Source organism: Limanda limanda, chromosome 13 (assembly GCF_963576545.1).
Source record: "Limanda limanda chromosome 13, fLimLim1.1, whole genome shotgun sequence".
NCBI lineage: Eukaryota > Metazoa > Chordata > Actinopteri > Pleuronectiformes > Pleuronectidae > Limanda > Limanda limanda.
The window spans coordinates 19036166-19060974 of record NC_083648.1 but is presented as its reverse complement, the minus strand read 5'-3'; the positions used below and the strand labels follow the sequence as shown (position 1 = coordinate 19060974).

General features: G+C 41.6%; 3 protein-coding genes across 3 annotated transcripts; all 3 read right to left on the bottom strand.

The window, feature by feature from the left end:
- Positions 1-69: 69 nt before the first annotated feature.
- LOC133017542 (free fatty acid receptor 2-like) lies at positions 70-990 on the bottom strand. The gene has a single exon (XM_061083650.1). It carries the CDS (start codon positions 988-990, stop codon positions 70-72), a length of 921 nt encoding a protein of 306 aa, XP_060939633.1.
- Positions 991-3359: 2369 nt separating this feature from the next.
- LOC133017541 (free fatty acid receptor 2-like) lies at positions 3360-7340 on the bottom strand (the record flags this gene model as incomplete). Its single annotated transcript, XM_061083648.1, has 3 exons — positions 3360-3490; positions 4088-4113; positions 6652-7340. Coding segments are annotated over 3 exons (846 nt in total), but the record flags the coding sequence as incomplete, so codon positions are not given.
- Positions 7341-16430: 9090 nt separating this feature from the next.
- On the bottom strand, positions 16431-24526 carry LOC133017477 (leucine-rich repeat-containing protein 52-like). The gene is made up of 2 exons (XM_061083591.1): positions 23875-24526; positions 16431-16768 (listed from the first exon to the last, which is right to left on the bottom strand). Exons 1-2 carry the CDS (start codon positions 24524-24526, stop codon positions 16431-16433), a joined length of 990 nt encoding a protein of 329 aa, XP_060939574.1.
- Between the last annotated feature and the right edge of the window lie 283 nt (positions 24527-24809).

The window sequence follows — 24809 nt, the reverse complement described above, 5'->3', positions numbered from 1 at the left end:
AGGTAATAGATGGATAATGAATGGAATAATATACAGGACAATAATAACATTAAAGCTGAACAGTGTCTTTTATCCTGGGTTAGAGCCTGTGCCCAGCCTTTGTAACTCTGAAACAGTGAGTTTACGTTTCCGGAACATTGACTTTTTACTGTTACAGTGGAAGCTAGAGGAAGAAAAGTAGAATATGGTGGGAACAATGCAGGTGTTGAAGGTGCTAAGCAGCAAAACGTAGTACCTCCATTCTGGGCTCTTACCCTCAATGAAACCCACTACATGAGAGATATTGTATGGTAGCACGCATATGAGGAACACGGCCAGAGTCCCCAAGGCCATACCGATGGCTTTCTGCTTCTGCATGCGGGATATCCTGGGGCGGCTGTACACGATCAAGATGCATTGCACATAGCAGTAAACACAAATTACAAGAGGTACAAGGCAGAGAACAAAGAAAACCTCCAAACGTATCGGGAGGAGGACATCCAGCTGCTTCTCCGTTAAGTTTGCATAGCAAGCATGGGCCTGGTCATCAGGCGTTTCGCTGGCTAGGGATGGGTGGTGCAGGGTGATGATAGTTATACTGCAGTGTGCAAAGGAGATCAGCCAAATGACTGCACTCATCACTACTGCATACACAGGTTTGTGCAGCCGATGATAGGTGATAGGGAAGGCGAGTGCAATGTAGCGAACCAGACTGACAGCCATCAGCAACAAGGAGCTGGTGTAGATGGTGGAGAAGAAGATGAAGGCGGTGAGGGAGCACAGGAACTGGGGCAGATTCCACTTCATGTCTGAATCGGCCTCGTACATCTTGAGAGGAAGGATGATCAAGAAGAGCAGGTCGGAGACGGTCAGATTGAGTAGCAGGATGTCTGTTGGATTTGCCTTGACATGGATCGTGGCACTGAAGGCATAGAGAGCCAGGAGGTTGGCTGGGAAGCCAATCACGAAGGTTATTATGTACACCGAGAGAATCACCTCGCTGCTCACCATGGTCAATGGACCTGAACCAAAGGAAGTGTACAAAAATCAATCAGAATGTAGGAATGAAAGGCTGCATATACAAAATGTACAATGTACTTTACTTCTGACTTAAACTGAAGGGCTATTTGTACGTTTCTCAGCTGCAAAACATTATGTCTGGCCAGGAGTGGACAGTGTTGACGTTTGTTCCTAGCTGCGTTTAAAAGGTTATTCACTATGAACAGCTACTTCTTGCAGGCAGACTGGATAAAGTTATGAGACGGGCTGGCGTGACTGGAGCTAGATGGTTAACATGGTATGTTTAGTTGAAGTAAATAAATGCAAAAAAAGGGTTAACTCTGGTGTTGTCTGCAGAACTTGAAAGGTTCCCTGTATATCTGCAAGCAAAACGTTGGTGATAATCTCACCCAAGTATTTTTAGTCACTGTATGTGAATATGCTACAAATCTAGGAATCAAATCTCTATCTATTATCATCATTTTTATTTTCCACACAATAATGAATAAGTTAATAAACATTGTGTAATTAATACAGTATAATACACAAAATGTCAAAACAAATGAGCCACACTCTCAATCTCAGACTCGACACCCCAGATGTGGAAAAGTTATGTTCATAAGGTAAACATATATCTACTGACATAAGAGAAGATGTTTTAGAAATGTTAAGACTTCAAGGAAGAAACAAATAGAGTTGTATGTTTTGTTTTCTGTTGCTGTGCGTCTAGCTTTCAAAGATGAGCTGATATTAAATGATTTCCGCAAAGAGGTGAGTCGCACATAAAAAAAGATATGATACAGTGATGTCGGCTGAGTAAGCAGTCGTTTGAGGTTGAGATGTTTTACCGAAAAACTAAAAACGCCACAACAGAAAACAATGGAAAAGTGATTAAGAATCATCATTTCAAACAATTTGTTTAGAGAATTCATGACTAATCAATTTTATAGTGTCACATGTTTGACTATCATCAAAATTACTGCAATATATGAGTACGCTTAATAAGAAATATGCAAATAATTAAGAGTTTGCATTTCACTCATTAAATAAGATGCAACTTACCGTCAAACATCCTGATTCCCAACATATGGGTTTAAAATTGAATTGACCGATAAGTGTCATATTATTTTAACTTTATTAAAATCCGTCTTGATTATTTAACAATGCCTTTTGAATAAAGAGATAAAGACACAGTGCAATATTCTCATGTAGGCTCAATTATAAAGGTTCAAGCAACTACATTTGGAATCCTGTGTTGTAGTGAGGTCAGTAGAGGGTCACATGTAGAAATGTATTGTGTTGTTTGCAGAACTTGAAAGGTTTCCTGTATATCTGCAAGCAAACCGTTAGTGATAATCTCACCCAAGTATTTAGTCACTGTATGTGAATATGCTACAAATCTAGGAATCAAATCTCTATCTTTTATTATCATTTTTTTATTTTCCACACAAGAATGAATAAGTTAATAAATATCATGAAAGTAATACAGAAAAATGTTCAAACAAATGAGCCATGCTCTCAATCTCAGACTCCACACCCCAGATGTGAAAAGGTTCTGTTCATAAGGTAAAAATATATCTACTTACCGAAGAGAAGTCGCTTTAGAAATGTTAAGGCTTCAAGGAAGAAACAAATAGAGTTGTATGTATTGTTTTCCGTTGCTGTGATTCAAAGATGAGGTGATATCAAATGATTTCCGCAAAGAGGTCAGTTGCACTTTAAAAAAAGATATGAAACAGAGACGTCATCTGAGTAAGCAGAAGTTTGATGTGGCCCAGAGTCAAATTTATTTGACCATATATGGAGCCACGAGTTGGTTAATCTTTAACAAAATGCAAAACAGCAGGTTCATTTTGACTTACCTACGTGTTAATAAAGAACCTCCTCCAACTAAATCAGGGGTGTCAAACATACGGCCCGCGGGCCGGATACGGCCCGCCATGGGGTCCAGCTCGGCCCGCCGGATGCAAGGCATGCTCGAAATTTCAAAAAAAAAAATTTTTTTATTTTTTTTTAAATTTCAAATTTTAAATAAAAAAAGTCAAACTGCCAACCAAGTTGAAAATAAAGTACGATGAAGCCTGTCTTGCTCTTGTGTTCACAGTGATGAAAGAGGACATGAGGAGAGACTAATGTATATTTAGGTCTGAAAACTCTGGCAGGTGACAGTATGAGACTAGGTCTGAACGATTAATTGCATTTGCGATAAAATCGCAATATGATAAAACGCGATTTCCTAATCGCAACGTGCGCGTTTATAACGTTCGAACGAGAGTAGGGCACCGGGCCGCCGTCCTCACCCGCAGCCAGAATGCCGCGGGACAACAAAACTCTGCTGATCCAGAAGATAGCGAAGCAGACCTGCATCACCCACAGGGGCCTCACGTCTTCACGTGGCGGAAACACAGAGCGAGCTCATCTCGCTGGTGACTGCGGTGCGGGCGGGGGACCTTAAAATCGCTCCCCGGAAAAAAACAAGCCGGGCGGCGGGGCTCCAGAGCCCCCCGGTCCCCTACACGCACATCTGCGAGACGGAGGTGTTCAGCATGGGGGTGTTCCTGCTGAGGCCCGGCGCCTCGGTACCGCTGCACAACCACCCGGACATGAACGGGATGCTCGAGGTCTTTACACCACCTCATGTCTGCTGTGTTGTGGCTCCACACACAGTCTGTCTGTTACGTGACTTGTGTTCGAAAGGGTTAAAAACCAAAGTCTCAGGAGTGGGACCATTTCATTAGCTTCAGGAAACTGTTCATACATGCAGTTGTGCTGTTTGACTCTGTGGCCTGTGCATTTCCCAGTTTTTTATTTATAACTTTATTTACTTTGATTTTTCCAAATATTTTCAAAGTATAGTAGAGGCAAATTATATGTTTCAGTTGTGTGAAATGTTACTGACTTGGGAGCAGTAAGACACCTATAATTTTAAAGAATATTTTACACTATGTGTAATGTATCTAATATTGTGTTGATCATATTTAAATCATTCATTACGTTTTTTGGGGGAAAAAAGAGGATCAAATAAAAAAATCGCATATTAAATCGCAATCGCAATATTGGGGGAAAAAAAATCGCAATTAGATTATCTTCCCAAATCGTTCAGCCCTACATGAGACCCAGCAAATTAAGAAGACACTTAGAAACATTACACCCAAGTCACATGCATGTGTTCTTTTTGGTTGAACTTTATCATCGTTGTGACAAAGTGATTATAATTTAATTTATTTTTTCTCTATTTTTGAAAAAGTACAGATTGATGTAGGAATGTAGTGATAAATAGCACCAAAAGTACTTCAATTAAATTGAATTTAAGCAAAGTTGAAACAGATTAACAAAAAAATAAAACATGTTTTAATATATCTGTTTCCTACCATCATTGTTGTGGAAATCGTTGTTAATAATTAGTGTGAGAAATAATTAAGATTGATGTGATCAGACATTCTCTTCACATATATTATTATTATTATTAAAAGGTGATCTTTGCAAATTTGTTATTCAGGAAGTTTGTATCAAACAAGTAGCCCTTCGTACTACTCAGTACCTTCGAAGTAGCTCTCAGTTTCAAAAAGGTTGGTGACCCCTGCCATAGACCATCGGTTCCCAAACTGGAGTGCGGGGTACGCAAAGTGGTTCAGGGGGCACGCAGTGGTGTGCACGGAGCCCCGGGGGGCTGGAATCCCACCACAGCCCTCACCTTTCACTTTCAATGCGTGCGATAGACTCCTAGGTCCGTGTTCCAAGAAGGGTCGGAGGCGACGTCGTCCAGGGCGGAGGGGCGTGGTGGCGGCGGTGAAAAAAAACGGGGGGGTACGAAGCTATTATGCTATGATTTTACTGGTCTGGCCCACTTGTGATCAAAGTGGTCAGTATGTGGCCCCATAACTAAAATGAGTTTGACACCCCTGCACTAAATTAACTCTAAACATGATAATTAGGTTTGGATTTCAATAGGCCATGGGTCTGCATTTATTCTTATTTACACCTACGAGATAAATTAAGATAAACAGATTATTTTTCCACATAGAGAATTGATTTAGGACATCCCATTTCTGCAGTTCCATGTCATTTGAGACATCTGAGGGTTTAGGAGAATACACACAAAACATATCCTACAATATCCTTCCGCCTCCAGTAGATTTGATTATTTTACTCATTGACAGCTGGAATATTGGTTTTGCTTCCTGTTAGCACTGTTGACATTAGCATCAGTTTCACTGCAACAGGGAATAAACACGGCGACACAAACAGTTCTTTGCATGTAATTCAAGTCAATGCTGCTCTTAGGCTGCAACTTCTACAAGGAGCTCATTGTATGGAGCAGCAGCACCAGAAGATGTCCTCAGATCGGCAGGTCATGTATTGCACATCTATGCAATACACTTGTGCAGTAAAAGGTTTCTACCACCCAGTGCTCTCCATTGTTCAATTACTGTGTCTGTTCTTAAATCTTACATGATGTCAGATGGAGTTTATGTTTTCATGTGTTTAGAGGCTTCTCTTCTGTCTTGTTGTAAAAGTAGAGATTTAAACTAGTTATTGAAAAACTCGCTGAGAAATCACTCCCACCATCAGGCCTGTTTAACAGATCCAGAGCTTTATATCTAACTGGGATCTTCCTCAGCAGGTTGATGTCGTACTACTTTTACAGAAAGTCATGAATATGTAGCCATATGTAGATTGTCTGATGAGATGTAATCAGTAAAAAGGTAAAATGGGAATCTATTGAGGATTGCTGATTGTCTGTGGTTCTGGTGCAATTCACCAATCAGCTCTGCATTGAGGAATAAATAAAGATTACATCAGTAACTTAGTTGCAAATTCACTTTTAACTTATTACATAACATCAAACAATTTACATATGGCTACATATTTATGACTTTCTGTATAAGTAGTAAATAGTAATGAACCAAGTTGGTAGTGTGTACATTTTCTTTTGCGCAATATGTCTCAAAGCTAAAGGAGCCCGGTCGTCCCTCATAAAACGTTACATAACTTGTGTCCCTCGGCTTTCTTTGCATTCCCCCCCCTTCACTTTTCGTCCTGCCACCAGAAGCCTCTTCAGCATAAACTGCTGTCACATGTATTTCTGTCATTTTCCTAAAGCTTTATTCAGAAAAATTGTTAGAGAGGCTGTTGAAAATACCCCTCGATATAGTCTCAATATACACACATATTATCAAACTCACACAATAACATAATATATACTGGATAACTAAGAGGAAAAAAAAATATTTACATTTTGAAAACATTTATTTTCTTTCTATAACTTGTTATTGTGCCACAATCTTGTACTGTGTGCTGAAGAAAATGCCTTTGTGGCTTTATTTCTGACTTTTTTTTGGTGGTATATTCTACATGTGTGCCTACAGAAAGCATGCGTGCAGAAGAGTGGCTGGCCTGCGTTAAAGGAAACACAAGCTACTGTGTCAAGGGGGCAAATGATTTGAATTCCCATTCAAAAATAGAGAAAATAGTAAAATAATAACATTTGGAATTTTGCATATTGTTGAGCCCGGTCCTCGCCCGGACCGGCGTTGTGTTCGTGAATTCAAGGTCCAAATGGGAAAGGTTAATAATTCAGACAAGTTCCATATTCAAAAGTTTCACAGTATAAGTTTATTGCATAAGAACAATTATCATATACTTACAGAATTCTGGGGTTCTGCCGGACACGTCACCAGAGTCCCCAAGGCCATACCGATGGCTTTCTGCTTCTGCATGCGGGATATCCTGGGGCGGCTGTACACGATCAAGATGCATTGCACGTAGCAGTAAACACAAATTACAAGAGGTACAAGGCAGAGAAAAAAGAAAACCTCCAAACGTATCGGGAGGAGGACATCCAGCTGCTTCTCCGTAAAGTTCGTAAAGCAAGCATGGGCCTGGCCATCAAGGGTTTCTTTGGCTAGAGATGGGTGGTTCAGGGCGATGGCAGGTATACTGCAGTGTGCAAAGGAGATCAGCCAAATGACTGCACCCATCACTACTGCATACACAGGTTTGTGCAGCCGATGATAGGTGATAGGGAAGGCGAGTGCAATGTAGCGAACTAGACTGACAGCCATCAGCAACAAGGAGCTGGTGTAGATGGTGGAGAAGAAGATGAAGGCTGTGAGGGAGCACAGGAACTGGGGCAGATTCCAATTCATGTCTAAATCTGCCTCATACATCTTGAGAGGAAGGATGATCAAGAAGAGCAGGTCGGAGACGGTCAGATTGAGTAGCAGGATGTCTGTTGGATTTGCCTTGACATGGATCTTGACACTGAAGGCATAGAGAGCCAGGAGGTTGGCTGGGAAGCCAATCACGAAGGTTATTATGTACACCGCGAGAATCACCTCGCTGTTCACAGAGATGGGCAAAAATACACACAAATGTATTTTGATACAAAATACAAAATACCCCTCAAATAAATGTATCAAAATAAAATACAAAATACTGGTGCCAGAAAATGTAACAAAATACAATACATGCATTTTGTATTTAAAATATAGGAAATACTTTTTCTGGATTTTCCGTTTTTTCTCAAATTTTGGTATAGCAGAGCGTTCAGGTTTGGGCTATATAATGTACACACAGCTCTGGTGAACCCCACAAAAAGGAAGAACAGTCACAGAATGTCAGTGTAACTAAGCAAAGCTATTAAAGACAACAACTTGATTGATTATGTATATACACTACCGTTCAAAAGTTTGGGGTCACCAAGATAATCTTGTGTTTTCCATGAAAAGTCACACTTTTATTTATCAAATGAGATGCAAAATGAATATAAAGACATTGACAAGGTTAGAAATAATGATTTTTATATGAAATACTAATTTTGCTCTTCAAACTTTGCTTTCGTCAAAGAATGCTCCATTTGCAGCAATTACAGCATTGCAGACCTTTGGCATTCTAGCTGTTCATTTGTTTAAGTAATCTGTAGAAATGTCAGCCCACGCTTCCTGAAGCCCCTCCCACAAGTTGGATTGGCTTGATGGGCACAAGCTGCTCCCACAGCAGCTCAACGGGTTGAGATCTGGTGACTGCGCTGGCCACTCCACTACAGACGGCGTACCAGCTGCCTGCTTCTTCCCTAAATAGTTCTTGCATAGTTTGGAGGTGTGCTTTGGGTCATTGTCCTGTTGTAGGAGGAAATTGGCTCCAATCAAGCGCTGTCCACAGGCTATGGCATGGCGTTGCAAAATGGAGTGATAGCCTTCCTTATTTAAAATCTCTTTTACCTTGTACAAATCTCCCACTGTACCAGCACCAAAGCAGCCCCAGAGCATCACATGACCTCCACCATGCTTGACAGATGGCCTCAGGCCTCTTCCAGCATCTTTCTCAAAGATACTGCCAGTTGAGGACCTGTGAGGCGTCTATTGCTCAAACTAGAGACTCTAATATACACTCCTGATCAAAATCTTAAGACCAGTTAAAAAATTGCATGAATTTGCATTTTGCACTGTTGGATCTAAGGAAGGTTCTAAGTAGAGCTTCAAAATGCAAAAAGAAGAAATGGGAACAAGAGACCAAGAGTTGTGAGCAGGCAATTTATTGAAAACAACAATTTAACTCAAATAGGCTGTTCATCAGCTGATCAAAAGTTTAAGACCACAGCCTTTAAAAGCCAAAATCTGTCAAGTAATCACACTGTGAAGATCTCTTGATGGCAAAGGCAAAAAAGCTCACTGTCTTTGAACGTGGTAGGATTGTTGAACTGCATAAACAAGGCCTCTCACAACGTGCCATTGCTGCTGAGGTTGGACGCAGTAAGACAGTCATTTTGCATTTCTTTAAAGATCCTCAGGGTTATGGAACAAAAAAATCAAGTGGTAGACCCAAAAAAATCTCGCCAGTGCTGAGCCGGAGGATCCGAATGGCTGTCCGTCAAGACACGGGACGATCCTCGTCCCAAATTAAGGCCATTACTGGTGCTGACTGCAGCCCAATAACCATCAGACGGCATCTGCGAAGGAAGGGCTTCAAAAACAAGAAACGTCTTCAAAGGCCACGTCTCCTTCAACGCCACAAAATTGCCCGTTTAGACTTTGCAAGGGAGCACCAAACATGGGACATTCAAAGGTGGAAGAAAGTTTTATTCTCTGACGAGAAAAAGTTTAACCTTGATGGTCCTGATGGCTTCCAACGTTACTGGCATGACAAGGAGATGCCACCTGAGATGTTTTCTACGCGGCACAGTGGAGGGGGCGCCATCATGATCTGGGGTGCTTTTTCCTTCAATGGAACAATGGAGCTCCAGGTTGTGCAGGGGCGTCAAACAGCAGCTGGCTATGTGGAGATGTTGCAGCGGGCATCCCTCATGACTGAGGGCCCTCGTCTGTGTGGTAACGACTGGGTTTTTCAGCAGGACAACGCTCCAATTCACAATGCCCGTCTGACCAAGAGTTTTTTTCCAGGAGAATAACATCACTCTTTTGGACCATCCTGCGTGTTCCCCTGATCTTAATCCAATTGAGAACATTTGGGGATGGATGGCAAGGGAAGTTTACAAAAATGGACTTCAGTTCCAGACAGTGGATGCCCTTCGTGAGGCCATCTTCAACACTTGGCGCAACATTCGCACTAGCCTTTTGGAAACACTTGCATCAAGCATGCCAAAACGAATTTTTGAAGTGATCAACAATAATTTTGACACTTTAATTTCTGTTTTAGGAGGTTTTTTTTTTTTTTTGAGCTGTGGTCTTAAACTTTTGATCAGCTGATGAACAGCCTACTTCAGTTAAATTGTTGTTTTCAATAAATTGCCTGCTCACAACTTTTGGGCTCTTGTTATTTTTGCATTTTGAAACTCTACTTAAAACCTTCCTAAGATTCAACAGTGCAAAATGCAAATTCATGGAATTTTTTAACTGGTCTTAAGATTTTGATCAGGAGTGTACTTGTCTTTTTGCTGAGTTGTGCAACCCCCCCCCCCACTTCTCCTTCTACTCTGGTTAGACCCTGTTGTGCTGTTCTCTGAAGGGAAGGGAGTAGTTCACACCGTTGTAGGACATTTTCAGTTTCCTCTCAATTTCTCGCATGAAATAGCCATCATTTCTAAGAACAAGAATAGACTGGCGAGTTTCACATGAAAGTTCTCTTTTTCTGGACATTTTGAGAGTATAATCAAACCCACAAATGTGATGCTCCAGATACTCAACTAGCTCAAAGGAAGTTCAGTTTTATAGCTTCTCTCAACAGCTAAACAGTTTTCAGCTGTGCTAACATAATTGCACAAGGGTTTTCAAGGATTTTCTAATCATCCATTAATTTTCTAAGGTGATTAGCAAACACAATGTACCATTAGAACACTGGAGTGATAGTTGATGGAAATGGTCCTCTATACATCTATGTAGATATATCATTAAAAACAAGACGTTTCCACCGAGAATAATCATTTACCACATTAACAAGGGATAGAGTGTATTTCTGATTAATTTAATGTTATCTTCATTGAAACATTGCTTTTATTTGTGACCCCAAACTTTTGAACTGTAGTGTATATATTAATGGGACTTAATAGCCCATAAACTTTGGCTTTGTATCAACAAGAAATTATTCATCACATATGAATAGCATCACACATAAGGCCTATGTATACTATAAAAGCAAAATATAGAATTAAAACCAGTTTTACACAGGTAAAGAGCCTAAATAAATTACTGTACATCAAGTTCTGCACAGAAAAATGAAAACAAATAAAAGGTAAAAAGCAAATCAATACAAAAGTGAACAGGTAGCCTACTTACTTCTCTTTTACTGTACCTTGGCCAGTGGCATGGTAGGCCACATAGTTCCATATTAAAATGTTAAGTGTCTCATACAGGTTCACACTTACATCCTTATGACATGATAATCCTTCCATTTTGGTTCTTGAGACCCAACCACTGAGTAGCCAGTTTAGTTGCCTTTAAGAACAACTCCCTTTTCAAATATTTCTGTTGGTAACCGCCTCCTGTGCGGATGGAAAATTATTCCTGCAAACGAGAACAGTCTCTCAACCGGAGCTGAAGAGGGGAGGGTTGTGTTAAATCAAACAAAAAGGAGCTTGATAAGTGGTTACTGCTGAAGAGAAAGCAGGTCTTTTCTGGTGTCCTCCAGAAAACGAAGGGTCTCTAACTCAGCTTTGCTGTGGCTTGTGATCTCCTGTCTTTCCTGGACTTGAGTTTCTTCAGCTGAGAAAACAAAGGAGTCATCTTCCTCATCATCTTGGAGGCTGGAGGAAGCCGTTTCACTCTCTGCCACCAGGCCAAGATCTTCAGCTGAATGGAGCATAAACTGGTGGATTCGCCTCCTTTCTCCTGACAATCGTGGTGGTAGCCAGCGCATTTGAAGAATGGGTGAACTCGTGAATTGTTTTTGGATTCGTGGAGAAAGTATCTTGAGTATTTCAAATACAAAATTACTTCACTCTAAAGTATTTTGTTACAAATTACGTTAGATTTTTTATCGGCCCTATCAAATACAAATTACAAAATACTCAAAGTAGTTGAAATACGTATTTCAAATACAAGTAATAGAAATACTGCCCATCTCTGCTGATGATGCATCCCAGCATATCCAAGAGAAGAATCTTGCAACCTAACTCTCTTCTCAACAACAACTTTATTCTTATAATATTATGAATTTTCTCGAAATGCTCTTCGGTAATAGGCCATGACTTATTTCTTCAGATAACGACAATATGTTGATTTTACACTTTGTTTTATATGTATTAAACAAACAAGATATACATCTGTTCACTGCTGAGCCTCAGATGTGCTGGTGGGGGCATTTATCCTACCTTTGGACAGAACCAGGTTTTCTGTTACTCTAAGCTAATTGGCTGTTACTTCTGGTCTCGTATGTACCATACACACAGAAGAGAGAACTGTATAAACCTTCTCATCTCTCTGTAAGAAAGCTAATAAGCAAATTTCCCGAACAGTCTCCCTCATTTGAATTGTAGATTTTGTTCTTCTGATGATGTGGGAAGATGCTGTTCTGGTTGGTGTCTGTATTGTAGTGCACACAGAGCACTTCTCCCCAAGCCTTCACACAGAACATTGTAATGAGAGGCGATATGTGTTGGAGTCGGCTCTGGAGGCAGAACTGATGCTTTTGTCTCTGTGCAACCGAGCACATTTCATACATGTGCCTCCATACAGGGTAATTCTGACATGTGGGGGAGTAAAAAGCGCAGAACATTGAAATTCATCCAGTTAGTTCAGTGTATTACTCAATATATACTGTTAAAAGCGTATTCAGTCATACAGAGGCTGCATGGTTTGCCAGATCTGTCAATACAGAGTTGTGAGAGGTGCATGAGAACTGCAACTAAGCCAATTTTTATTATGAAACCGAGACTTGTGGGTATCCCTTGTCATTCCATCTGTCTCACCGCGCTAGCATGAATTAGATCCGCCTGCTATCCTATTTCCAGGCCACACCCTGCACCCTTGCCTGTGGCATGGCATGGCCTTATCGGTGTGCTTACAGCAGAATGTACTGTAGTACACTCTCACAGCTGAGATCTGCCATACAAATGCACCGTATGTAGATATGAGGGTTAAGCACACTGACGTCAATAGACATTCATATTAGCTTTTGCATATACTGCAGCAACCCATGCAGAAATGACACCCAGAGACATGAGAGCAAACCAGCAACCACCGGCTGAAGTGCTCAGCAGACTGAAACAGCTTGTGGGAGACTGACAGGTACAGTAGGGGTCATTATTTTTGATTGACACTTTTAGCATTCAGCTATGTGTGCTATGCTTAGCTCGGCACAAGCATAGTTTCTGCTTTGAAATTGGATCACTGCCTTATGTAATATAATGGAATGCAGGCAACAATGTATAATCACACACACCAGATTCATTCCTTAGTATCTTATATCAGGTGAGTAAAAGCGAAATTTAGACCCATCAAACTGGCAGGAAAAGTAAGATTAATTCCATCAGGTATAACTCCCATTTTAAATTAATTGAGTAAGCCGTGTCTCTGAGCTAGTATTTATTAGATGTATTAAATAATTTATGTTATTAATTACAATTATATTTTTTAACGTTATCAAAGTCAAAATGTCTCATGTAAAATGGTATATAATGGTGAGAGAATTTGTTATGAATTTAGTCCATTCTGGCATGTGAGTGTGAGAGAATATGTGAAAAACTGATGGTGTGGAATCTTCACCACCTTCTCATTGCACAAATAAATAACTTTACATGCAAATAATCCAATTCCTCACAATTGCATTATGACACAGTTACAGCCTCACAACCTGTTACGCACAGTCCAAAAGTTTAATAGGTAAAAGTCACATAATACCAGTATAAGAGCTTTTTTTTGCCTGCACATGTTTTACAAAAAGAAGTGAATAATGCCTCCAATCTTTGTGTGTCCCATGCATGCACAACACTGGGACTCTGAAAGTGAAGCAGTTACATGGATCTCAGACACAGTCAAATCCATTATTTACACCTGTGCTTGTCTAACTGCAACATGTCCAAATGTCCTCGTGAAAAGAGTCCGTTCTCCTTTGCGAGCACAGTTTCAAAAATAACTTGGACATACATACATCCAAGCTTTACAATGCAAACAGTTTCAGAGTAAAATGTGCATCAAGTAAAATATGCACAGCACAATAGGAGGGGAAAAATTGCTGGCACAACATTTTAAGAGAATGCCCTCGTTCTCAGGTCCCCAAAAGGTTCTTCTGTGTTCTCAAATCAAGTAAATTATTCTGATACACAACCAATTGCACACAGACACGCGCACAGACACACACGCGATAGCATTTAAGTGTAGCCACCTTTGGACTTCCCTTATCCAACAAGAGTTTTGTTTCTTTCCTGAAACATTTTCAGCTCATAACAGTCAGTGTCACAGTCAGTGAAATGGTACATCCAAATAAAAACAAGCAAAAATAAAGGTAAACCTCACACACAGCAGGGGCTGATATCACAACTGAATGATATTTACCTCCACCAAGAGGGTTATATTTTCATCACTGTTTTTAGGACGATTAAACTAAACTGGATATTATTGAGTTTTGGTGGAAGGGTGAGGTATGGGCCGAAGAAGGACAACTTCATTTATTGAGTGGATTCAATTAAGATGTTTTTTTCCCACTTCGGTTAATTTCTCAAGATATAATGCAGAGATTTTGATGGGAAAATCTGATACATTTTGTGGACTGACATCTGTGTGTGTGAAATTTGGTTATTTGAGCTATTCAAGGAACAAATTCCTTCCTGACCTGTCTTATTGCTGTAAATCTTTGTAAATCAAATGAATGAATGAATAAAACCGGGATTTACTGAACACTTTTCACATTTGTTCCAAAAATACAAAAATTACACATTTATAGATCTTTTGTATATTGCCATATATTCCTTTTCTTTATTTACTTACATGAACAGGTCGGTCTCACAGTTTATACACATCTCATAAGGCTTTTCGGTGCATCAACATAGCATGCAGACACAGACAGACAGGGCACTGCACTCAAACTAGCAACCCAACACAGAGACACGAAGGCATAAATCAATTATCGCACAGTCCCGATAACTTGCCATCCAGCAGGGGGCCAGCTGCCAAAGCAGTCCTCAGCAGATGGCACGAGTTGGCTCTCCATACTGTGGTTCCTCAGCACGTACACCTTGACTTCAGTTTCGTGAGAGAGTAACTGAGGGGAGGTTGAACTGTCACCACAAAACCGCACACATGTCGGAGCACAGATTGTCACACTGGTGTCGGCAAAAGCTCAGCCACACACAAAGCTACATCACACACTCTGACTTTAACTCATCTACAGGGACATAAATGGATTATATAAATGCATTTAACCCCCACCGTTCATACGAATGAGTAGAATGACAGCAACACTTTAAGTTTAACAAAGATGTTGTGAAGCTGCGTCACAATTCTCTTACCCTTGCTTGGGGCCATCATGGAGGTCTATGGGTGAATCTTTTTGTGTGAAAACACTGCTTCATGAGTGGGCTAGAAATACACTTGATTTTGATTAATTTGCCTCCTATTTGTAATATTTTAAGTAAAATATTTGGGAAATTGGATAAAACCGAATTTTCCACATATGCCTAACATATATGGGGGAAAATAGTTTACTCCAGTCTTTCCAGACCTATAATTTTAGGAAAAGGCCCTGTGGTCACAAAAAGTAACAATGGTTTCTTGTGCAGAGTAATTCGATTTTTTCCTTTTGGCAAAATCCTTTGGAAAAACTAACAGTTCACACCAGTCTATGTGGGTTGATGGTCTGAGCCCTGCTGTTCCTCTGCTGCTCTTGGCTGGACCCACATGGCAGTAAAAGAAAAAAGTTTGACATTTTTGTAAACTGCTTCTATTTATTTCTTCCTGCAAAGCGTCAGATGAGGAGAATGACCCCAGTCTCATATTTGTCTGTTAAGCTTCCGCAAGTGAACTTTACGTGGTGTCATGCAGAAGCTGGAAATATGGAGAAACAGCTGGCAGGAGGATTGTGTTACCTCAGCCCAGAGCCAGGCTGGTTGTTCCTGCCTGTTTTCCACACTTTACATTACATGGAAAAAGGTTGGACCAACGTTATAAGAAATGACTTCAAGTGGTGACACACAATTTAATAAAAAAAAAAAAAAGTAATGTTATAATAATTATGTTAGTACAAATTTAAATTAACAATTTGAAGAATAAATGATTCATTTCAGTTTTTAAGTTGGTAAACAATTTTATTTTCCAGTGGAAGCCTTGGACAGTTGCTGCTTCATGTTTTTTGTCTCAATTGATCTCAATCTTAGTAATGTTGCTATCGGCCTAGATTGTCGGGGGACATGTCACATGCTTCTCTTTCCTCCTCTATTGCACTTCACTCTGTCCTGGGAGAGGGATCCCTCACACGTGACTCTCTCTGGGTTTCTACACTTTTCGACTCTCTCCTTGGGTAGTTTTCCCTCCCTCTTGTTGAGGGTTAAGATCACAGGATGTTGCTCCTTGGAGGCAAATTGTGATTTGTGAATATGGGCTATACAAATAAAATTGTATTGATTCAATTTTATTTAGTTTTGATCTTCTTATTTACTCTTGACAAGAAAACTAATCTTTGCAAATGTCAAAATATTTTCTTACGGTGGGAAATGAGATCACTCTAGTATATAAACCAAAATGAGCATGTTTTTCAAATATCTCATGTTATACCAACCTGTTATTTCAGAACATTGATAACCACCTTTACTGATTTCTTTCTGCAGGGATGACCACTTCCCACTCAAATGTTTCACAGACCACCATTATGGCAGCCAGAGTGTGTTACATCACCTGAAAGCCCACTACAGATGAGTAGAATGACATTCCCTCTATCTGACGAGTCCTCTCTCCTCTCTCTCAGAGCGGAGCCTGTTAAACAGACTCTGGGCTTTAATTGGACTTCACAGACTGTCCTGGAAGTTGACAGGAGGCACTGACGGGTATCCATGGCGTCATCTTTTAAACATTGTGCAAGGTTTTTAAATTCCCGTTGCCATGGTCACTCCTGGCCCGCGAGGTGTGGCCCGTCTCAGTGGTTTCTTCCCCCTCCTCGTCCTCGTCCACTTCGAGCCGTTCATCTTTTTTCTTGATGTAGCGCTCGTAGAGCACCATTATGACGCCCATCACCCAGGCCGACACGGTGCCGGCAGCAAAGATGATGAAGCCGATGGCGATAAAGAAAATGTAGTCCCAGGAGCCCAGAGTCTGGTGACATAACGTCCGCAGCTGGATGCCCACGTCACCGAGTCGACGGCCCTGCATGTCGACAGGTGAGCCGCACACGCTCTGGCCCTCATCTGTGACACAGACGCACACGGAGAGAGAATGAAGAGCATTAGTCAAAGGATCAGGACCTAATTCATAATTCATAGCACTCTGAATATAATAAATTTTTTCAACAAATCGTAGAAATCAGCCTGAACAATATTGTAAAAATCTGTTCTATGATCACAGTAGTTAAAAAGATCTCATTTCTTTTTTAACCAAAAACACTCTGGAAAGCACAGAGTATATATTGTCTCCTGAAAATGTTCTAACCAGTAAGTTTTACATGTTGCCATCAGGATGTCATGTCGCCTGCTTGTACTTCAAATCCCTCCTGCAATCTGTCGGTACATAAATTCTTTAAATCCTTGCTTTCTTTGTCATTGATCTATTTTTATCTTTTTTTTTTCACTTCTTTACTGTCTGCAACTTTGATATTTATTCTATATTTATCTTTCATATACTTCATTTAGCTCCCTTGTATCTTGTACATGTCTGATCATGTTTTTCGTAAAAGCCGTTTCAAATTCCAAATGAATGATTGCCCCCATGGGATTAATAAAGTTGTTTGAATTGAATTGAATCGCTTGGTGTTGTTAATTGGTCAGATTTCCTGGAGTGATATCTTTTAGACAACTCATACTGTTCTGGACTGAAGGTGCAGGGTGTGTGTGTGTGTTTTCATATCGTCAATCCAGAACAGGGACATCTTGAACACACATGCTTATTCTTTTACTAACAGTTAGTAAAACTGCATTACAGTTGGTCAAAGATGGATACACGTGCACTGGAATGTCATTCAGTAGAGTGCATGGGTCCGCCAAGACCCAGCAGTCCCCTTATGAAGCCTTATGAAGCACTAGATCAATAATACACACACTCCTAAATATCAGTTCCCTAAACATGCCTGATCATTTCCATCAAGATCCATGGATTATTCTCTGAGGAAAATGGTCAAAAATGCAACAATGTTAAAGAGAGTTTAAAAAAAATGTTCCTGCTACGGATCTGCGCCCCAATTTAATGGGTTCTAACCAACTCATAACACATCTGCCCAAAATGTTTAATGGAAATCCATCCAGTAGTTGTTTCCGTAATCCTGCATTAACAGAAAAATGCTAATGAAAATACAACATGTTTGGCAGAGATAAGTCAAATGTTTTTCTATAAAATAAATAAAAATGACGAAATGAGCAACAATCGAAGATAAAGTTAAGAAAGAAAACGTCCTTAGGTATTGTTTACTGAGTTTAAAACTCAAAAACATATTTCCTGGCCCTTGTAAGTGAACTTAACTGCTGACCTTCTCTGCAAATTCCAAGTGACATTTCTAACAGTATAAATATTCACCGCCTTGATAATCCGCATATGTTTTAAAGGATTCTTTGATGTTGTGAGAGCCACAACAAAATGCACAAATAACTCAGCAGGAAAATTATTCTACATCTGGCATTAATCACAGCAGCCTGTTAAATCATTCATGAACACATTACGACATATCACTTTACATAACATTTGTAAATGGCACATCTGCTGCAAACTGAGCTGAAGAGGACCATAACACATTCGAGTTCAAACGGCACTTGCATAACAATGTTGCTCTCCTTATCGGAAAACTGGAAGCTTTGGGAGCCTCCCATGTACGACAGCCTTGAGTTGATGCAGCATTAAAAAAAAAATCATGGATGAATTATTCAAACTCTTTTCTCCCCCACAGGATTAGAGAGTGACTTGGGCCTTTGTGTCTGCCTGAAACCACTGATAATAGGGTTTCCCATCATCAGGCGCCGGGTACGACTACGACTAAGACCTTGCTGAAATCCACAAATCCTAACAAAAATGTCACAAAAAAAAAAAAATCCCACGCCTCCTAGCTCTCACAAAACTACAGTTTGGATCCAGTTTCAAAGGCCTTTCACTCAATATTAATCGTGTCACATTGTGGATGTTGAGCTTGGCAGCGGCTGACGAGAGATGCATTTTTCAGGAAATAATCCGAAAGCCTTTTGTTACTGAGAGCAGAAAGTGTGTGCGACACAACAGAATTCTGCCGTCTCCACGCGGCCGCTGTTTTTAATTGGCATCTGTGTTTCCAGAGCTTTTGTGCTGAGGGGGATTCCCACAGGGAGAGATAAAAAGACTTGGAAGTTCCTGCACAGGGAACAGTTTTCCATAACCCTGTCTCTAAACAGCTTTTTTAAATCCACTCCCTCATTTTGCTGGCATATATATTGTAGAGTCTGCATGTAAATGTTTGCTGCTTTGCCTCTCTGCAGCCTGATATTTAAGCGAAACGTGGATCGACACACTGTTATTATACTTACTGTATAATGCAGTTTACTATAGACATGTTGTCTTCTAAATCAGGGGTTACTAAACTTTGTTGTCTTATGTACAATTCTATATCAGATGAACTGAGTACCCCTTCAACAACACCATCATCCTGTTCCAAATGCTGATGGGAGTTGACTTTAAAGTGGACAGGTAATAATAACACCAAAGTACTATCAAACATGCCGAAAAAACAAGGAGACAACTTAGATGTACGACTAACAAACATAACGGAGCCCTCCACCCTGCTGAACCTCAACAAGCTGTCACTATTCACTTGGCAGACAGCACTCAGCAGATTTGGCATTTTGTTACCCAACCATCTTAGAGGGTAATATAAACCAAATTCTACTCCAATGTGAGTGTAGGTATATATTTTACCTTGAAACACTCCACCTAATATTTTAAATGAAGAACTGGATGATCTGACATTGTGTGACTCTTTGTATTGTCCTCTATGTACCAGTTAGCCCAATGTGCATTCTATCCATGTATGTACAGTAGGTCTACCAGCATTTGTTTTGGATTATGCTTTGCTGTTGTGCTTGTAATGATTTGACCTGTGGTGACTGACTTCATGTGTGTTTGACCAGGCTCTTGATGACATGCTATTGTAAGAGGAGCCAATATATATATACATTTTAATTGCCTCTATATATATATCCAGACTAAGCTCCAGTTTTGTTATATAAAGATGTATATATATACATCTTTATATAACAATATATATAAGAGAGAGAGAGGCAATTAAAATCCAGGACTACATGAGGAAGATAGCCCCAAGTGATGAGCTGCTATATAACTCGACTGCAGAAACATATGGATGATGATGAGTAGGAGGAGGAAGATGAACCATCATCGAAGGACAAGCCCCTGCACAGCATGTACCACCGAGAAGTGGCTGATATTAAGAGATCTACCAGTGGCTGGAAAAGCCTGATCCGACAGACAACACAAAGGTACTCGTCGTGACAGCACAAGAACAGGCCCAAAGCACAAGATCCATAGAGGCTAGGGCCAACCACAGCAGACAAGACCTAAGGGACAGGCTGTGCAAAGACACCCTGGAGACAGTCCAGCACATAGTAGCAGGGTGTAAGATGCAGGCTGGGACAGGGCACATTGAGAGGCATTACCAAGTGGCTTGGATAGTGAACAGGAACATCTGTGTGTGGATTAGAGGTACACAAGTACTGTTGGGACATACAACCGAAGGTGGTTGAGAAAAACAGAACTAAGATCCTGTGGGACTTCAGAATCAGGACTAAGCTACATTATTGTTTTACCTGTTTATTAATTGATTTTAGATGCTTAGATGCTTATTAATGTTTGGCTAGGTAGCCTATCTCAAATATCCTTGACCAGGTTAACTCTTAAAATAATTGAGTAATTCATACATTTTTCCAACTTTAATTCCTGCTGGCAGTTCCAAACTAGTTTTGATGCCCTCCCAACGGTACCATGTGATGTTGTGACTGACTCAGGTGGGTGGGAAGCGTGAAATGACAGAGGGTGATAGAGAGGTATGGTATCCTTCAATCACTTTCATTTATTAGGAAATTTACAGGACGCCTGACAAAACTGTTGTTTTCCTAATATTTTTGTCTCAGAGATCTGAAGAACACAAAGACCGTCGGCTTCTCTAAGCTCCATCTGCCACAGATAATTCAATGCCTGCTCCGATCCTGTGCACTGTTCACACAGAATGCAGTTAGTCACAAACAAATGTGTCCACCCATGCAGAAACACACACTCTCTTATCTCATATGTATGCACAAACCCTCTCCACAAGAATCAACTTTCCCATCTACTATCTGTGCCCTTGCAGCGTGTGTGTGTGTGTGTGTGTGTGTGTGCGTGCACGTGTATACCCATGCAAGTGTTTGTGCCTGACAGCCAGGAAGGAAACCCTTCTGGCTTCACCCCCACCACTCATCCTCCTCCACCCTCAAGGGACTGGCATCAAAGAAGAGGGCTTTCCCTCTTTCCTTCCCCCATCCACTCTCTCTGCTCTATTTCTAGACACTCTCCTTATATAACAGCTGAGCGAGTGCTAATCCGGCCAGTAAGGCGAGACAGAGGAGAATCTGTTGGTTCCTTCCTGAAGCGTTCTCTCCCTCGCGCTCGCTCACGCGCTCGCTCGCTGTAGATGCGTTTCCTAAACCAAGTAGACAGGCGGCTCATGTTGTATGAACCAGGTGAGACCGAGATGAGAGATAACAAGGCTGCCGAGACAGAGTTTGGAGCCGAAACACACTCGCCTCGAGAATGTTGACCTTCTGTCTCCTCCACCTAAAGCACCAAAAGTCAGTTCTGTGTGTGTTTACATGAGTGAATGTACATTTGGGATTTTGTATGCATGTGACAGCACATGTGTAAAAACACAAGGTGCTCAATTTTAAGGCGATGTGGTGTTGTCTGCGTTGCTGGCTGTTGGAAAAAAGATGGACAGACAATGTGTGTACATAGCAGAGATGGAGAATGTGTGTGACAATGCGTATGTGTGTGTGTGTGTATGTGTGTCCGCCTTCTCCCATGCTGGCAGCTGTCACTGGAAGAGGCACCACTCAAAATTAAGATAAACAAAAGGCAATGAGCGGCAAGAAAATAGGACAGCTCTTGCAGGATTCAATTTGGACTTGAACCAAGCTTCACAGGTACCATGGTGAACCGCTGTGTGTGTTTGTGTTTGTGTGTGTGTGTGTGTGTGTGTGTGTGTGTGTGTGTGTGTGTGTGAGTGTGTGTGTGTGTGTGGGTGGGTGGGGGGGTATGTGTTTGTGCATAGGAGAGAGAAGCAGGGGATGCCTTTTTACTATGAGTGGTGTGCATTCAACAGCTATAGTGTTCGAATTATGACTGGCTTCTTGCTCACTAAGCGCACTATAAATAGCCGCTGCCCTTTTGCATAGTGACACATCCACACTAAAAGTAATATGGATTATCATACACTTCTATCAGCTTGACCGAAATAAAACGAAAAGAGCGGTCGATATTTCATGGTGCAACCGTGATCTATTCATCACACACCTGCAGGAAACTATCCCACTCGCTAAATAGATCGATAAGTAATTTCTGGGCTAAACGACTCGCTGTTTTTCTTCCCCAAACTGCCGCAGGCTTTCAGGGCTGAATTAATGAACACGGTGGCTAGAGAAGAAATCAGACGGCTCCCCGGTCTCCGATCTCCTTTTCCGACAGCTTTGTTATTTGATAGTCTGAATGCTGTCACGCTCCACTGTCGTCACCTGCGCCCTCATCCCACTGAAAGCCGAGAGAGGGTCGAACTTAGACTCGGATAAAGCCGGGCTGTATATTTAGCATATGAAACACACTGTGTCTTACCATTGACAATGATGCAGTTGTGGGTGACGATGTATGATGTCGGTTGTGATGATGCTGTGTGCTCAGGGGTGAAGACGTGACAGAGCGTTTTGATGTGACATGTCGACGTGACATGGTTCAAGACAAGCAGGCATGGAGTCACTCCTTCCTTGAAGGGCTCTGAGGAATATTAGAGCTGCTTTGATAGAAGCAAACATTTTTTACAGTCAGTTATTTTAAATTCCTCCCTTTTGTGCTACTGCAGATTGAATAATGCATCCTTTCATAATTACTTGTTTTATAAATGGTCAATCCATATGTCATAAACCGTTTATAACTACAGTGTTATGGTTACCGGGTTGGAATTTAAAAAAATCACCTTGGCTGATATAAGCCGTGAAATATCACCATAGCTGTATTACCCCAGAAGCTCCGGTTCGAGCGGCTCTTTTTGCACACAGCCTGTTCAAGGTGCATGTGTCCTGCTTTTATTCTGCGTCACTGCCCTGTAGAAAAGGTGCAAACGTGAGTTCCACTTTGATGCTGGCAGCAGATGTGGCCACAGAGGGGAACGAGCGGCTGTGTGCAGCTGGAATGGCGTGAGAGATGCCCGAGCTGCTGGGCTGCATGTCACGCCTCTGACATGCAGGAAGCCACCGTGCAATGTGACATCACACACAAGGTTACAGAATGCTGGCACGTTTCTTTTAGATGTAAACAAGCAAAGGTGGCATGAAGAGGGGCCTTTTAATGGAGATACATCAAGATCTCTGAAGGGATGATTGTGGAGAGAATGTTATTGAAAAGGAGTCTGGCAACATAGAGCACTCCCGGCCCATCAGTTGACATGATAAGCTTGAGAGAGTCCATTATAGTCTTGATGGCCCATATGGCAAAATTCAGATTTACAACTTTCTATCTAAATATAATCAATTCAAATCAATGGCTTCTTTTTGTCCAGAGGCCCAGTAGCAGGTTAACCCATACACTGATAAATGTATTAATGTATTAACTGATATATATAGCTACAGCATATTTTGATTTTTAATTTTGGCAACAAATTTATAACACCAATAGTTTCTATCTTTCATAACAATTTTAAATATAAAATGAAAAGACATATTTACTCTCTTCATGGATACAGACCAGTTATTGAGCCAGAAAAATACCAATAGTTTCTATCTTTATCAGATTTAAATAAAAGTATTTCTGCTATCTAAGTTATCTGCTTTCTCTTTCATAACAATTTTAAATATAAAATGAAAAGACACATTTGCATCTCTTCGCGGATACAGACCAGTTATTGAGCCAGAAAAAGACCAATAGTTTACATTACAGGTTATCTAATAATTAATAACTAGAGCACAGCAGTCCACGTGGGACGAATCCACTCCAGGCTCAGGGAAACCCCGACAGTAAAGGTTCGTGATATTGTGCAGCACCGTATATCATATAAGAATGAAATAGAATAAATCACTGATAGGACCTTGGAACTTGAAGCCCTCCAGGTGGACCCACAGACACAGGTCCTCGTTGTCGCACTCGCAGCTCCACGGGTTCCCGCTGAGTCCCAGGGAGCGCAGGGAGGGCATGGCGATCAGGGAGGTGATGTTGAGCACCGTCAGGTTGTTCCTGCTCACGTCCAGAACCTGGAGCACTGCGTTCTCCGAGAAGGTGTCCGGGTGGATCTCCGAGAGCCCCGGGTTGTCCGTCATCCTCAGCATCACCAGGCTCGCCAAGGGCCCGAAGGTCCGGTCCTCGATCCGGGTCAGGGTGTTGAAGGAGAGGTCCAGGTAGGCCAGCTTGCGCAGGTTCCCGAACGTGGACTCTGAGATCTCGGTCAGGGAGTTGTTGCTGCAGTCCAGGTACACCAGGTCCGAGAGATAGTTGAGCGCCAGCGGCGGCAGCTCCACGATGCGGTTGTTGGAGATGATGAGCTGCCGGGTGGCCAGCGGCAGGTTGACCGGGAAGCTGGTCAGATGTTGCCCGGCGCACTGGACCACCAGCTGGTCGTCGCACACGCACCGGTCGGGGCAGCCGGAGGAGATGACCGGGGACGCGATCACCCCCGTGGCGAGGAGGAGCAGCACCGCCAGGAGCCGCAGGGGTTGCGCGCTTGGCTGCGGGGCAAGACGCATGTCACCGCCGAGGGCTTCATCCAGCCCGTTCGGAGAGAATCCGGCGCAGTCACATTCTTCATTGATGCATCCTCGCCGAATGATTACGCACAGAAATTATCCGCGCAGAGGTCAAACCCTTCGCGCCTGCCCGTGGGAAACCTTCTCTGCGCGTAATGGCTCAGGTCATCCTGTCTCCTCCCGCGTGGGTCCACTGTCTGGAACTGGACAATCACGTGTTTTTCAGAATGTCATCGGGTTGAAGGAGTTTCAGACATCAGAACCAACCCGGGGACGAGCTGCC